This window comes from Rhamphochromis longiceps, linkage group LG3 (genome assembly GCF_057381845.1).
Source record: "Rhamphochromis longiceps isolate RC_006_pf linkage group LG3, R_longiceps_female_GT1.1, whole genome shotgun sequence".
Taxonomy (NCBI): domain Eukaryota; kingdom Metazoa; phylum Chordata; class Actinopteri; order Cichliformes; family Cichlidae; genus Rhamphochromis; species Rhamphochromis longiceps.
The window spans coordinates 53,597,042-53,614,510 of record NC_140559.1 but is presented as its reverse complement, the minus strand read 5'-3'; the positions used below and the strand labels follow the sequence as shown (position 1 = coordinate 53,614,510).

The following is a 17,469-nucleotide window of genomic DNA, read 5'->3' as shown; positions in this document are numbered from 1 at the left end:
TAAACATTCTATTTGTATTGAAGTGAAAGTTATCTGTATTCATGTCAATATAAAATATTTACCAAAGTATCTGGGGGGCCTTACAAGGTTGCTGGCTTGCTTGGTTGAAAAGCTAACGTGTAGCCACCCAGGAGAAATAAAGAAAACCAAAGATCATGTGGATAACTATGACAATATGTGAACTGTCACAGTGTGACGATATATGATATAGCAAGATACATATTTATTTGTAAAAACAATTACAGTAACAGTTACAGTCACTGCAAGTCACCATAGGCTCTTTAATGGTTGGAACTTTACAACATACATTTATTGTTATTTGTAGTATGTAAAACTCAAGCAAGTAAAACATGTCCTCTTTCTTCAAATTTCAGAAAAACAAAGAACATGAGAAAGAAGCAAAAGAAATGGTGAGTCATTAGGTCTCATGTTGATCACGTTTTCAATAAAGTTTGGTCACACATACAGGCGATAAACAAAGAACTAAACTGTGAACTCAAAAAATTGGATTTCCTATTAGAATGTTTTTAGTGATGTGATACACTGCACATTGAGAGAACTGCAACTCATTTAAGTGTCGGGCTACAATATACACAATACAGTCAACAGAAATTGATGTGTTAAAAAATATTTTCTACAACAAGGAGGATACGAACACATGAGGAAAAAATTATTTAAAAGTATTTAAGCTCGACAGCAACTTTTTACAACAATGCTCCAGTTCATTGGATTTTCTGGGTATTCATTCTCTTGAAGTCCAACTGCAGCATCTAAATTCGGTTAAGATCTGGACTTTCCCTGGGAAATAAAAACATCTTGATTTTCTTTTCAGCCATTCTGTTGTAGCTTTGCTGGTGTGCTTTGGATCAGTGTCCTGTTGCATGACCCAATCAGATAGATGGCTTCTGGGATCCTTTAGAGGAATTCATGGTCAACTCTGGGGTGGCCAGGTCCTGTGGCTTCAAAATCAAGCCTAAAGAAACACCCCTCCACCATCGTGCTTGACAGTTGGTTTGAGGACTTTGATTTACCTTATTTTAAAACCTGACACAACCAGAAGATTTTTATTATGTTTTGATATGTACACATATTTACCATTTCTGCATATGTAGCCCTGAAATATGGTAGGCATACTGTCTGTAAAAAGGGTCTCAGAGCTGATGAGGGTGATACATTTAGGTCCATTCCTTTTCACAATTTATGATAATAAATACGATTGAAGATACAATAATTTATTTTATTGTTGACTCTGCTTAACTTGACATTCACAATACTTTAATGTTGTCCAAGCTGTGGTTAATAAGACAATTAATGATTATGAAAACCTTGGCTTTTTTCAATACATGACAAACTTCAAACATTGTGTGTAGGTTGAATGCGTCTAATGTTTGTTTGGTTCTTATGGTTTGGCGCCCTCTTGTGATCTCAGTCAGTATTCTGTGAGCTTTGTCATATCTGACTACCTCAATACAAGTGCTCAGTTAGACGTGCAGTTTTTATTCTAGTAATTCTTTTGGTCAATGTATGGACCAAAATTGGAAAATTATGCATAACATGTCAAAGTTAAAAATAACTTCCATGTTTATTAGAGCACCTTCTCAATCATCGTCACAGCTTTCTTTACTAACATGTTTTTAAAAAAAAACATTAACAACTTCTTCACACTCTTTCTTCCCGACATCACACATATTGTTCTAGGTGGTTAGTAAAATGAAACTCAATCACTTAAGTTTTTTTACTCGCTAACACTATCTGTGTTTCCACAATAAGGCAAATGTTGTTACAGAACTCGGAGCCAGCAGCAATTTGCAACAATTGCCAACTGCTGCCAAAAGATGGCAGCAAAATAAAGAATGGATACAAACAGGGAGAAGCTTTATGACAGCTGTCTGAGAGAAATATTGATTTACTTTGGTAGATTATTTTTTATGTATATTTTTAGATTTGACAAGGCAAGCACTGCTTGCTTTGCTTGTCCGGATGGAAGATAACTAGTTTGCTGCTGATTGAAGTGTGCAGCTTTTCTCTTTAATTTTCAATGGAACTCCAATTAAAGACCAGTTAAACAAATTAAGCAAAAAGATATAAACAAAAAATCATGGATTCCCATAACCTGACAGCATGTACACAGACATGTAAAGTCTCTGCTTGTCAGTGAATTCTGGTTGGAGTGATGAATCTGTGACATATCTGCTTTTCGCAGAGACATTGTGTTTTTGTGTGCATTAGTGATGGGAAGTTCAGCTCTTTCCAGAGAGCCGGTTCTTGTGGCACGGCTCCCAAAGAAGAGCTGGCTCTTTTGGCTCCCTAATGGCTTTTAAATTGCAGTCAGATGCTGCTTCGTTTACACGTGTCAGTAATATTTATGTGTTTTTGCGATGCACTTGCACTCTCCTCCTCACCATCTCACTTACTGACTGAGGGGTAGTGACGTGACGGGCGATCCTGAAATATTCCAATACCAGCATTTCATGTTGCAGGATCAATTCCCTTATGAAAATATCAATATTTAATTTGATTAAATTTGGTTTTAAACTCTGCAATTAGCGGGATAGTCGGCAATACCCTGTTAACAGGAACTACAATCGCCTTCCGCCTCTCATTCATGTGCGTGCTACGTACCAAAACCCGAGGCACAAAACATTAGACCACAAAACACACAATCTTGACTGGTTCACAGATCATAACTGCCTTTACTTTCAACATAGAAATTATTCTGTGTGCGATGTATGTGGGAAGCCAGTTAAATACTGTGGCAACACAACAAACCTCGTTAAAAAAAGTGGGGAGCAGGCTCTCACTCAATGGGAGTTGTCTCTTCTGATTCACTACAAAACATCGGCTGATGTTTTTGCGCATGACACATCAATAGTGTACATGCTGTCAGGATAACAAGGAAATCCATGCTTTATGTTCAGAGTCGTTTTAAGTGTGTTTGGTAGTTACAGAAATAGTTTTTCTACCTTGTAGCTGATTTAGTCTTGAATGGAGTGGTAGTAAATGTGTTGATGTACCATAAACTTCTGAACAATGTTTATTCAAAATCAAAATACTTTTTCATAGTTAGATCAAACAATATAACTTTAAACAGTGCGTTTTTTAATGTGGTGTACATCCAAAAGCACCTCCTCAAAATCAAATAGTTTTGGGGATTTCTGCTGTGATTAATGCACTTGTGTTTTCCTCTTTTGAAATCTCAACTATGAAAATACATGAAGAACTAAACCAAAGTTTTTTTGTAGATTGTTAGTGAGTTTCCCCATTTTCATTTGTTAGAGTCACAAATGCTTTTGTTTTGAAAGCAACTGAACACAAACATTTGTAGTACTCATAGTAACTAGCACATTTGGCACACTAGGACAACTACATTTCTAGCACTTCACCTGTAACCATGCCTCCTTATACTTTTCTGCTTTAGTGTCTTGAAAAGCACAGAATAATTAACAAATTGCAAGTCTTTTGCACACTCTCAATATATCCCAAAAAAGGCACAGATCTCACATTTCTCAGCTTAATCTAAGTGCTTATTTCCCCCGTGCACTAAATAGATGGGGATACGATGTTCTTTGAGATTGTATTGATAGGAAAATGAAACTGTCACTCAGGTCAAAAAAACAAAGCGGTTGTGACAGTTAATCATGTGAGTACATGATTAACCAAAGGTTGACAAGCTGAATGGGGTGGCTGTTATACCGGCAGGTATAGCTAAGTATTCAGTGTGTCAAACAGGGTGTGTTAAATGATGATATCTGCATATCTCAAACTTAGCAAACAGTTTGACAGGTTTTAGAGCAAAACTAATCAGTGATTTATTTTTCACTGTGATGATGCCCCCACATAATCTTTCATGAAAGACATAACAAATGTCAAAGTCTATTGTTATTTGACATTTTTACAAAGGTAAAAAAAAAGAAAAAAATCTAAATATTTGGATAACGTTAGTCAATACAGTGCAGGGTTTTACTCATTTATCATTCAAGAACAAGTACACCCGGAGAGGTGTAAAAGAGATCGACAATACATCTGCTAATGAGTCCCAACTTAGCCACCTGGCAGTTTCTGTGTAGAATTACTCCCCAAAGATTTGTGTCATCATACTAAGTCTCAGCTTCAAAAATGCCTCTGAAAGCCTCTTTGAAATTGGAAGACTCAGCCACGGTAAAAAAAACCAAAAAACAAATATACATTTAGCACTCATTTAATGGCTTTCTCAGAATGCAACTTTCTTAAGCTCCCTTCCTCAAACTCAAACAAAATATAATTCATCCACGTACCAACCAATCCCGCTGCCCCACAATGTATTATACCTTGGATCCCTCAGTGCTGAACATAAATAAGTCTCACAGGACAAAGCAGTAGTGATGTAGCTCACCAGAAAACCTGTGAGAATAGCTTCAAACCCTTCCAAAAATATAGCTGCAGCAGGTGAAGGTGAAGATTTAAACTGTTGCAGGATGTTGCTTATGCTTACTTACACTTAGCTGTCAGTTTTTAGGTTTGTTTTTTTTTCTTTTTTTCTGTGGATCTCAGTGCAGCTTTCATTGCTCTAATAGAATTCCTTGATTTCCTAAAAGCTGATTTATTGCCACAGTGTCCCCTGGGCCCTGTCTTTAGTTAAGTCATTTTATCATAATTATACTCGAACTGGAGTCCCAAAAGCACACAGGCTAAGGCTAAGAACAGATTTACAGTTTTTATTAACAAAACTGAATGAGTCGAATGATCAAATGAGCCCCTATGCAGCCAAGGTAGAGGATTAATCAGTGAAGTGGTGATTGGTTGGGAGAATTCCTTTCAGATGTCAAACTGAACACGGAATCTGATGTAGAATTGTCTTTTTCCAAGGGATGAATCAAGAGGAGATCTAATATAAAATCTAAAAATGTTATGAATCAAGAGGAGACAGCGAGGAGGTAACAGCTGAAACACCAAGGGTTTCCTAAGACGGAGGACAAGAGAGGAACAGGTCCAGGAATATTTTAACTGGAGTGAAAGTCTTGATGTGCTGCTAGCTGTGAAAATGGTCTGCATAATCAGCTGTACAATCTGACAGTTTGTCAGTCTGACTGTAGAAACAGTCCTTAAATACACAGAGGGTAATGAGCTGATCAAAAGCAGGGTTGTTGGGAACATATCTGGAGCAGAAACAGGACCTCAAACACATGTGAATCTTGTTTTCCTGTAAATGTGGTTTGTTTACAGGAAAGAGAAACAAGCAGTGAGTAAAGTTTTTCATGAAATGAAAGAATGCCACGCACAGCATGTGGTATACCCATTATCCCACTTTTTACACTGTCAGCGTCAGTCTGTTTTACTGCTTAAAGTATGGACACATTTTTTTTAGTAAACAGAAAATGTTTTCTAATTTCTGCATCTCGTGCAATATACTGTACATTCAACAACTTTTTATCTTTTATGCATCATCCCCAGCTGTCATCCAAAGCAATTTACATATTATGCAAAAGGTGAGCAGAAATGTTTGTGCACATTTGAAATATTTAAAAGTTTGAGGGGGTTTTGTAGTATGTTTTGTACACTTTTTTCCTCCTTTTTTCCTTTTTTCTACACTTTTTTTCACATGAAGATGTGTGTGCATCTTCTTGTGAAATAGGCTAAAATCTGTGAAACAAAAATGAAAGCCTGAGATAGCTAAGTGTTAATGCCTCTGCACACAGACCACACTGCAGCACACCCAACAGCACACACACACAGATGCAAACACACAAAGAAATCTATTTACTTTTCACTCCTTACATTTACAAACCATGCTTATTGCACTTATGTTTTAGAGTTATTATTTTACATCACTATAACCGTTCAGACATCAAACCAGTTTGAGCCGAAACAGTAACATATCTCATGTACTAATCACCAGGGCATGTCACGTAAAAAGAGATAAAAGAAAAAAACTGCGCTGTAGTCAGTGGGCCGATGTTTTTTTTTTTTCTTTTTTCACCACAGCACTGGAACAACTGCACGTGTCCATATGTTGCAGTTGCAGTACTTTAGCATCTAGCTAGCTTTCATTTTATAAGTGAGTTTTTAATAGTACAGCATATAAAGTGTGAAGTGGTATTCAGCAACAAGCCACCCCATATGGAAAAGAAATAGTAAAAACTTATATGTGATCACTCATGAAAGTGGCCACTTTCATGAGTAAATCATATAAGGCTTACATGATTTACTCATGAAAGTGGCCACTTTCTCATTACTTTCATACATTGTTTTAGTAAGTATCCAAAACATACAAGTTTCATTATATAATTTTTCAAGGGATCTTATATGTGTTTTCACTCTTATATGCTTTTCATATAAGTTTCATACAAGACAGATACAAACTTTATAAGAATTATATATATCTTTTCCATATGGGACATTTCCTGTGTCCGTGTTTTCACGACACATGTATAGCTGTCCATGGTTGCCGCAACCTGGTACTTGTAACATCTTCCGGCATTACCCCAGAGGGCACATTTTATGCAGAAAGTTAATGTCTTCTTAGAGAAAATCAAGTTTGATGTAGCCAGGGTAAATAAAGAATTTGATCAAGAAATTTCACACACTGAAAAGAAACTGAGAAGTAGGCCTTTATTAGGCTTTCATTGAATTCCTCTGGGAATAATTTCTCTGTAATTTCTCTCATTCAGTACTTGAGTACTGTGTCTCAATAATTTTGAATAGGACTGCCCTTTTACCTGCTTGACATAAAATAGTTTTTTACTATGACTATGACTTACACTGTCAGATGTGTTAATATACTGACAGCATCCAGTGACATAATTTGAGAAATATAAACACTATTTATTGCAAAAAATACAAAATAAAGACACTATACTTCTTTTCTGCTCTGCCAGTCATCTTAAACAATAGACCTCTTTACAGGCAGACATGTTGACTTTGCATATTTGCAAAAGCGCAGGTGCATTAACAATGCACCTTTTACATCCTGGTAAACCATGAAGCTAATAGGGGTTAGGTTTGTTGCTCACGTTCACCGGAAAGGAGACATGTCTATGCAAAAACACCTCTCCTCTCATGCAGGTGCACTTGGCCTCAACCCCTCCTTGCTGCTCTGTTCTGTTTAGCTGTCCTGCAGCACTGAGCAGACTCTCAGTGTAGGCTAGAGTGAGTGAGAAAACAGAGTAATGTGTAGAAGTACGTAGCAAAAGAAGAAGAAGGAAGGAAAGACATGGATTAGATCCATCCATCCATTTTCTATTGCTTACGGGGTTTCAGGTTGTGGAGGCAAGAGTCTAATCAGAGAACAAAACGTAATCTAAGTCAACAAAAATAACTAGTTTAACAATTTACTGGGTTCTGAAAAGTGGGTTTCTTAAACCAAAAAAATAAATAAGCAGCTCATTGCTTAATGTTCCCAAAAGTGTAGAGCTAAACATTTTCTTACACTCATCTCAAAATTAGTCAATAATAGAGCCCTCTAGGTTATCAGTGGTGAGGGATATTTATTTTTGTTCCTTTTGTTATATACGTTGTCTCAGCCCAGTGTAGTCAATACATTGCATATTTTATCATCTTACTAGTTTCACCCAATAAAAATTAGTTATGTCACTTTTTGTGACTAGTTCCTTTGTGTCATAATTGATGTAAGCTGGTGGTCTCTGGACTCTAGTTCAGGCAACTGCATAGAGAATGTCTTTACAGGAGGAAAGGGGGGGGGGGGGGGGGGGGGGGATAAATGAAATAGTCACCACCACAGGGCTTACAGTTTTTTCCGAATGCCTAAACCCTAACTGTGATTCCTGTAGCACAATTTCTAAAACTATTCAGACTTACAGCAAAACCACTCACTGAGTTTGCAAAACTAAAAGCACAAAAACTGCTTTGCACTCAGTTTGCAATTTTGTAACACACACTTTGCAAAACTGTAGGCACAATTCACTGCACAACACTCAATTACCAAATTTCCAACACACTCCTAGCAAAAGTATACACATGTGTGGCTATCATTAACACTAATTTGCCAACTGTCTGGCACACTTTCACATGTCAAAACTGTTTTAGATAAGTAGTCCACTTTGCAATCAGCCTAAGCACTATAAACAGGCCACAGGTAAGCTGTCTATGTGGAGTACAATGGAAGGAGCAGTAAGAGCGAGAAGAGTGAGAATCAGAGGAGGCCGAGCAAGAGGATGTGGAGGTGAAGAAGTCGGAGGAAGAGGACGTGGAGGAGCAAGAAGAGGACGAGGAGGGGAAAGAGGAAGGGTAAGAAGAGTACGAAACAGAATAACTGATGACACCAGAGCTACAATAGTGGACCATGTCATCAACCATGGGATGACCCTGAGGGAAGCTGGCCAACGTGTTCAGCCTAAACTGAGCCGCTACACTGTGGCAAGCATCATTAGGACATTCCGAAATGAGAATCGGTAAGTACTTTGTAGCACTGCCATACTCTAATGAGAAACACAACAGTACCATACATGCAAAAATACTGAAATTGTTACTTTACAGAATTGCTAGACGTCCAGATGTTGGGGGCAGAGGCAGAATGTTCACTCCAGAGCAGGAGACCCATATAGTGAACATGGTGATTGCCAATAATGCAATAAGACTGCGTGAAATACAGCAGCGCATAATGGATGATGACACCATCTTTCAAAATATACACAGTGCAAGCATTTCTGCACTAAGTCGTGTACTTGCGCGCCACAGAATAAGAATGAAGCAAATTTACAGAGTTCCTTTCGAGAGGAACACAGAACGTGTAAAGCAACTGCGATATGACTATGTGCAGGTAAGCTAGTGTCATTGGTTCTGAATTTGGAAGTGCATACTGTAGTGCTGTGCATGGGCCTGATGTGTTGCATTTGTTTTGTCTTGTCCAGAGAGTGATGGAACTAGAAGCAGATGCAATGGGACATGGGCTACTTTTTGTAGATGAGGCCGGTTTTAACCTCAGTAAAACCAGGAGACGTGGCAGGAACATTATTGGACACCGTGCCATCATCAATGTCCCAGGACAACGTGGTGGTAACATAACCATGTGTGCAGCTATAAGCCAAAATGGTGTTGTTCACCATCATGCAACCATAGGCCCATACAACACTGTACACATTATTGCATTCCTGGACACCTTGCATGACATGCTCACTGTTCAGAGACCAGAGCAGACCCGATATGTCATCATATGGGACAATGTTAGTTTCCATAGGGCTGCTTTGGTCCGCAACTGGTTTACAGACCATCCATCCTTCATGGCACTCAACCTCCCTCCATACTCTCCATTCTTGAATCCCATTGAGGAGTTCTTCTCTGCCTGGTGCTGGAAAGTGTATGACCGTCATCCTCATCAACAGGTAGCCCTTTTACAGGCAATGGAGGAGGCATGTGGAGATATTGACCAGGCATCATGTCAGGCCTGGATACGGCATGCAAGGAGATATTTTCCCCGGTGCCTTGGACTGAAGGATGTCGCATGCGATGTGGACGAAATTTTGTGGCCGGACCCAGAAAGACGACATGATGTAGGCTGATTGTCTTTTTTTTTCCTTTTATTTGTGGAATTCCTATTTTGTGTTCTGACTTTGTCTTGGTTTTGATGAGTGTGAATGAACACCAATACTTGACGTTTGGATCCTTGTATGTTTACATGACACTATGACAAAGGTGTGACCTCAAATTGACATCTGTACACAGAGAAAGCAACTGGCAGATGTGTTTTGTATTCATACCATCAGTGTGCAGTTGGCGCATTGTGTGCTTAGTAGATGATGGCTTGTGTGTACTGTTTGATACGAAAACACCATTTTTACAAAGGTGTGAGGGGTTAATCTAGCTGTGTTCGCTTTTGCAAGAGAACTAAAATGTTTTGATAATTGGGTGACAGGTTTTTTTATTTGTGTGTAGAGTTTTGCAAAATTAGCCAATAGTTACAAAAAATGTGCAGCGTTAAGCTGAGCAAAAGGGGAGGTGGAAAAATAAGTATGTGTGTAAAAGGACATTGTGATGTGACATTTTAGATTCAGTTCTATTTTAATTATTTCCTTTGTGATGCAATGTAACGCATTGATTTTATACTCTTTTTTCTTTTTTTTTTGAAATAACTCCGCTGGAATTTAAAGATGTTCAGCTGGAGTTTGTACATTTCCCATTCAACTCTTCATGCTTTACAATGTACATTTTCTTCTTAGAGACAGAACAGCGATGGCAGCAGTGACTGTTTCCAGTACCACCAAAGGCCTGTTCCTCATGTTCACCCTGCTGTGTCTGGTTTGTCTTTCAAGTGCCCTGGTAGACAAGGACCAACTGGTACATTCAACATAGATGAGAACCAACTGGTAAAGTGATTTTTTTTTTCTTAACCTTCAGAAATTTTGAGAGTCACTACAAATGCAGTTGCTGTTTTAATCTTTTCCTTTTGTGTTTACAGTTAGGCAAAAGAGTGCTGTGCAGTGGATTGTAGCTACAGGTTTGCAAAGTGTGTGTTACAAAATGGTAAACTAAGTTCAAAGCAGTGTTTGGGCTTTTAGTTTTGCAAACTCAGTGAATGTGTTAAGGGATTTTTAAGTTTTATTGTCATGAAATGCAACTGAGTGATATACTGATAAGTGTTTGATATTTCTGCTTATGCAAATGTCTTTCTATCATGAACTCTCTGAACAGTCACATCACAACACCACAATGAGTCATGAAGACAAGCTGTTATTGTTAGATTGTGTTTAATATTTCTGCTTATGCAAATGTCTTTCTATCATGAACTCTCTGAACAATCACATCACAACACCACAATGAGTTGTGAAAACAAGCTGTTGTTGTTAGATTAAGTTCCAGCAACTACATGTTCTCTCCCCACGAGTGAAGAGCGTGTAGCTAAGTTCCTGTTTTATCTTTCCTTTGCCATGTGACATCACTTTACTGAAGTGTATAAATAAAGATGCAAGACAAGTGTAGGGTTGTGACTCTCTCTGAGCTCTCACCCGTGCACGTTAACTGTTGAACTGTCTGAGTGTCATTTCTTCACCTGAGTGTTTGATAACTGTTCACCCCTAACAGAATGATTTCGCTATAAGTATTACAGTTTTTCTCGATTGCTAAAAAACATTTCTTGAAACTACGCCTCATATCCTCACAACAGTAAACACAAATCCATAACATCTCACTCAATTTCCCAAACATCCTATTTCCAGGTCAAAATGAAGCTCTACACCCAAAACTATTCACTCCTGCTGAAAAACCAAACTTTGCCCACAGACATCAAACACAAGCCCTCAAAAACACACACACTACAACAGAGTTTTGCACACTGGTACAATTAATTCAAAACAATAGTTCCAAAACAATTAGGTTGCTTATGGTTCTCCCCTTCAAAACCCTTGTCACATGATAAACACAAAAGACGCAACCAATGTATGTACAGTGGCACATTGTCATTCATGTACTATACAGTACAACACACACCAGAAACATTATCCCACCTCAGCATCTTGTCTTTGGTCTGGGTCAGGCCAGAGAATCTCATCCACATCACAGGCTATATTGGCCCCAGCCAGGCAGTGGGGGTAAAATCCTCTTGCATGCCTGATCCACCCCTGGCATGCATCTACTGATATGTCTAGGCAGGCCTCTTCCATGGCCTGAAGGAGGTGAACACGGACATAAGGTTCTCGGTCATACACTTTCCACCGCCATGCCGAAAATAACTCCTCTATCGGGTTTAGAAAGGGAGAGTATGCAGGCAGAAAGATATTAGAAAACCTTGGGTTATTGGTAAACCAGTCACGAACCAGAGCAGCGCGATGGAAGCTGACGTTATCCCACACAACAACGTAGTGAGGCTGCTCTGGCTGTGCTGGTTCCCTGTAGTCCAGCTGGAACATATGTTGTCTTAAACCATCAAGAAAAGCAAGGAGAAGCATAGTGTTATAGGGTCCTAGTACGGCATGGCGGTGGAGTACCCCTCGTTGGCTGATGGCTGCGCACATAGTGACATTCCCCCCACGCTGACCAGGGACATTTACAATAGCCTGATGGCCAATTATGTTCCTCCCCCTTTTCCTTCTTTTGGTCAGGTTAAAACCTGCCTCATCCACAAAGATTATTTCATGGGGAACAGGCCGTCCTTCAATCTCAAAGATTCTCTGCAAAACACATAACACAGTAGAGTCAATCGGTACCCTGAACCACAGTTCAAGAGTGCTGAAATGGCAGCATAAACTGCCATGCTGTGATGGTACACAATACTTTATACAGTATCAAAACTCATACCTGAACATATTCCACACGTTGGTTTTTCACTCTGTCAGAGTTTCGTTCGAAAGGGACTCGGTATGCCTGTTTCATCCGGAATTGATTCTTTCGGAGGATGCAGTCAATTGTGGAGAGGCTGATGGCATTTATGCCTCGAAAAAGATGATCATCCTCAATCACTCTCCTTTGAATCTCTTGCAGGCGGATTACATTATTTGCAATTACCATGTTTACAAGTTCCCTCTCTTGCTCCTCCGACAAAAGCCTTAACCTGCCTCCACCAGGTGGTCGTCTCTGTGTCCTACAAAAATAGAAGCACTCATTACTGTAACTGTCACACATTCATTTTACAGGCAAATAATGGAAACATACTGAAACTCAAGACACATAAGTTCAGTAACTTAAACGTTACTGTACAAAGCAGTCTTACTGCAAGTACACCTACCTGTTTTCCTCCCTGAAGGTTCTGATGATGGAGGCAACAGTGAAGCGACTCAAATTTGGTTGTACTCGTTGCCCAGCCTCCCTCATAGTCATCCCATGGACAAGGACATGGTCAACTAAAGTGGCTCGAATTTCATCCGAGACTGACTGTCTTCTTGCCCTTGCTCTTCCCCTTCCTTGTCGCCGTCGTTCTCCACCTCCACCTCCTTCACCACGTCCTCCTCCACCTCTCCCTCCTCCTCCACCACCTTCCTGTTGTCCTAGACCACCTCCTCCTCGTCTTCCACCACGTCCTCCTCTTTCACCACGTCCTCCTCCTTCACCATGTCCTCTTCCTCCACCACGTCCTCCTCCTTCAACACGTCCTCTTTCTCCACCACGTCCTCTTCCTTTGCATCTCTTTGGATCCATTGTTTCAAACCTGAATGAGCTGACTTTGGCCCTTTTATCTATCCATCGCAGGTTCTGATTGGTGTGTGCTAAATTTTGACTCCTAGTGTTTCCACCTGGTTAATTGTGTGCTAATTGAGCTCAAGCTATGCTGACTTAAGTTAACATTATTGCATGCTAGTACTTTCTAAATGACTACATGGTGTAAGCACTGTAAAATGTAGGGATTTGTGTGTAGAGTTTTGCAGTAACAGTTCACCAAATTTGAGTCATGTGTCAAAGCAGGGAATAGTGTTTATAGTTCAGGGAAATGGGTGAGCTTTTTGAACAATAGCGTTACGGTTTTGAAATTTTAGTTTAGAGGCCTGGTTATAGTGTTTAGGCAATCGAGAAAAACTGTAATAGTTTTAGAAATTGTGCTATAAGAATCACAGTTAGGGTTTAAGCATTCAGAAAAAACTGTAACAAAACCAAATGAGTTACTGCATCCCCTGTTAGCCTGAGGGAATATCCAAAGTGAAAGAATGAATAGCAAACTGATAATTGGTCAGGGAATCTGTTTCATATTTTGAGCTGAACATGTGAGTGAAGCAGTGGGGTAATTTTTCTTAAGGTGCCATGTATCTACATGTTGCTGATGACTTATTTCCATTAAGTGTCTTAGTAAGCCCTGACAAGGGAACCAGATGAACATATCAGGGTTTCACCAAATAATTAACTTTGCAACACATCACTCACACACACACACACACACACACATACATGCAGTTTTATTTAATATACAGAATAAGAAATTTTAAAACTCCCTGCATCAACTGCAGTATAAAAGGCATTTTTTTCTCTTTTGGCAATGTCCTAAATATTATTCATGACCTACAATGTTTTTCTTCTGCATAACTTTATGCAGTTCTTTGCCCCTCATAATGTCACGGTGACACTCACTGATAAATAAAATACTTTCACTTCACAGAAAACTATGAAAATAACGCATGCACGCAAACCCACAAAAAAAGAGAGTTGTGTAATCAAGCAGAGATGCCAGAAACCTGCACCTGCAGGGCTCTAGAGTGCGACCAATTTGGTCACAAATGCGACCAAATTTTTCAGTGGTGCGACTAAAAAAAATATTTGGTTGCACCTGTGCGACCAAATGTTCGGGTAGCAAAAAAAAAAAAATCTGCAACCTTCCCTGTGGTCAACAACAGACACACATTTTGCCCATATCGTGGACTAAACCAATCAGAGATAGTAAGGGGCGGGACCTCTCTGATTGCCCGTGGTCCAGTTGAAAGTGCAGGTGGAAGTGGGAGGTGAGTAGCTTGAATAAAGCGATATCAATTCATTAAATCCTGAATCGACTTTTAAACATAACTGTGTTTTGCCAGAAACGCCAGATTCTCAGATTAAAGCTCACAAAACCAGTTCAACAACAACCAAACAGCAAATGAGAGCAGGTACACGGATTCCACACAAAGACGTAAACACAGAGCGGACCGACGCATCAGAATTAACTTTGTCTTTCTCGGCTTTCTCACCCGACGGCCCGCAGACGGACACGCTGTCGGAGCTTAGCGAATCTGATGCGTCCGGTCCGCGCTGTGTTTACGTCTTTTTGCGCTGATTCTGAGCTGCAGGTTTTGTCTCTCTCCAACCAAAATTCACCGAGCTGAATTTTGCCGTTTTGCTTCCACGACTATTAAAATCACACTCCATGCACAGCTAGCTCTCTCTCTAGCTCTCTCTGTACTTCAAGAACAGTTTCCCGTCTCCAATCTCTGTTTTCTGTATTATTCATTCGCTTATTACCCACCAGTCTACCGTTGTTTACAGCGCTGTGGCTGCTGTCTTTTTCTTTTCTTTTTTTCACTTAAATGACCTCGGACAAGAAAGCCTATTTTTTCTGTTGTTCAATACTGAAGAAATTTAAACTTTATATGCAGAACATTGTAGAATATCTTTAAGGTTATCTGCTATAAAAAGCCAGACCAGGAAAATCTCCTTCATGTTTTTCTGTGTTTTATTCTTAGTTACTTTCACACAAAGGCATCTGCTGTGATGTTCACAATTCTGATGAAGTCAGTACTGATAAATGATCAGAATTATAATATTTCTGACTGTCTGAGGCTAAGTTGAATCGAATCGGGACTTTGAAAACCGGAAATCGAATGGATGACCTGTCAGTAACTGGTTGATTGAGTTGGAATGTCACGCACTCAGAAGACCTAAAAAATACTGTGACCACTGTGATTCACACACACATTCTCAACGGACAGTAGAATTGGGAAGAAAGAGACAGGTCTGAAGTAAAAGAGGAGGGAAACAAAAGACGAAGGCAGTCAACACTGAGTGTTGCCACGGCCATAAAAGCTCTTCCTTACAAAACCTTGTTTGTCATTGCCTGGGTTTTTCACCCAGCATTTTGGCCAGTATCTGGCCAATCCACCACCTTTCACTGTTCATACCGTTACCAAAACAAACAAACAAAGAAAAAACATAAACAATGTTTACTTTGGAATTTCAGGAAAAATTCAAAGAAAACTATCAGAAATCACACGAGCAGCTAGAAAAACTGAAGGTCGGTACATGTTTCTCACATACCTGTCAAACATTGTCTAAGAATACTGGTGCATTAGGAGCTGTAATAAGTGACTCGAGTACATGTATGACAAAATATAATGTGGCAAGAGTAAACTGAATTTGTGGAATGTTATGAAATTAATTAAATGTTCTCCCATCAGACTGAGTTCAAACAACAAGTGACTGAGATCAAACAACTAACGGACTTCAATACAGAGATGTTGAAGAAAATTGAGGCTTACATTGATAGGGTGAAAGAGCAGTTGGGAGGGGAAATAGAAGAAAATGTAAAGAAACTACAAAAACAGAATGAATTTATTGAATTCCTTGAGGAACTGCAAGCTGAATTGTAACTTCCGTCTCAGTGATTTCCTTTTTCTCTAATGTTGCATCTGTTTAGTTCCCTTATCATATAGTACTTGTTTAAGTTTGGTTTAACTTTTTTGAAGTGTCCCCCTTCTTTACAATTTTACATAAACTAGGATTTTACTGTTAGCTATCATTGCCCAGAGGATTTTATGTGTTAAAGATAATGTTCAGGGAATACATTTACAGAATTTCGATTTTTTTTTCAACCATTACTTAATTTCTGCGGTGGAAAAAATGTTTGTATGACCTGACACATAATAAAAACATTAACCTGCTACTGCTACTGTTTGTTGTCAGAATATCTATCTCAAAATATACAACTTTTTTTGCCATATCCCCAGCAGTCAGCCACAAAAGTGGATTAACTAAAATATACCTGACCCATTTACAAATGATGTAAAGATAAACAAACTTGTTCAGTTTTAAAATATATTTAAAGATTGCATTTAGAATTTAGTGCACTCTGCAGTGCTTCACTTTTTTTCTCCTCATGTTGTCATTAAGGCATTTGCATCTGTCTCACAGCGACACTGTGCATGTTCCTGTAAAGACAAACAGGCAAATGAAGTTATTTGTAAAACAAATATGAAAGCCTGAGCTTCAAAGTTAAGCTAAGATGAAAGTTTTACTGCATCTACACACATACAAACACAGTGCAACACACCTGCAAACAACCCACCCAAAAACACACACAAAAGATCTGAGCACTATTTTACCACAGACACTGGAAGACACTGTTCCCAGTTTAAGGAAATGCACTGCACTGGTTTGAATCATATCTATCTGACAAATTTCAGTTTGTAAATGTAAGTTGGGAGTCTGCTTCATGTACAAAAGTTAGTCATTGAGTTTCAAAGAATTCTGTGCTGGGAACAATTCTGTTCACATTAAACTTGTTTGCCTTAGGCAGTACTGTAAGAAAACACTGCATACATTTTCATCGCTACACAGAAGATAACCAGCTATATATATATCAAGGTAAGCATATGACACAAATCATTTAGTTTCAATATTGGCAGGATCAGGGAAATATCTGTGAAACAAAAGTGAAAGCTGAGTTACAACAATAAGCTCAGGTAAGTGTGACTGTTTCTGCACACCAGGAAACCAGGAAACAAACACACAGCAGCGTTAAGCTGAGCAAAAGGGGAGGTGGAAAAATAAGTATGTGTGTAAAAGGACATTGTGATGTGACATTTTAGATTCAGTTCTATTTTAATTATTTCCTTTGTGATGCAATGTAACGCATTGATTTTATACTCTTTTTTCTTTTTTCTTTTTTTTTTGAAATAACTCCGCTGGAATTTAAAGATGTTCAGCTGGAGTTTGTACATTTCCCATTCAACTCTTCATGCTTTACAATGTACATTTTCTTCTTAGAGACAGAACAGCGATGGCAGCAGTGACTGTTTCCAGTACCACCAAAGGCCTGTTCCTCATGTTCACCCTGCTGTGTCTGGTTTGTCTTTCAAGTGCCCTGGT

At 39.0% G+C, this 17,469-nt stretch overlaps 1 protein-coding gene across 1 annotated transcript; it reads right to left on the bottom strand.

The window, feature by feature from the left end:
• Positions 1–11,340: 11,340 nt before the first annotated feature.
• On the bottom strand, positions 11,341–12,860 carry LOC146675277 (uncharacterized). The gene is made up of 3 exons (XM_085400357.1): positions 12,653–12,860; positions 12,226–12,508; positions 11,341–12,098 (listed from the first exon to the last, which is right to left on the bottom strand). The coding sequence occupies exons 1-3, from the start codon at positions 12,742–12,744 to the stop codon at positions 11,427–11,429; spliced, it is 1,047 nt and encodes a 348-aa protein (XP_085256483.1). The 5' UTR covers positions 12,745–12,860; the 3' UTR covers positions 11,341–11,426.
• Between the last annotated feature and the right edge of the window lie 4,609 nt (positions 12,861–17,469).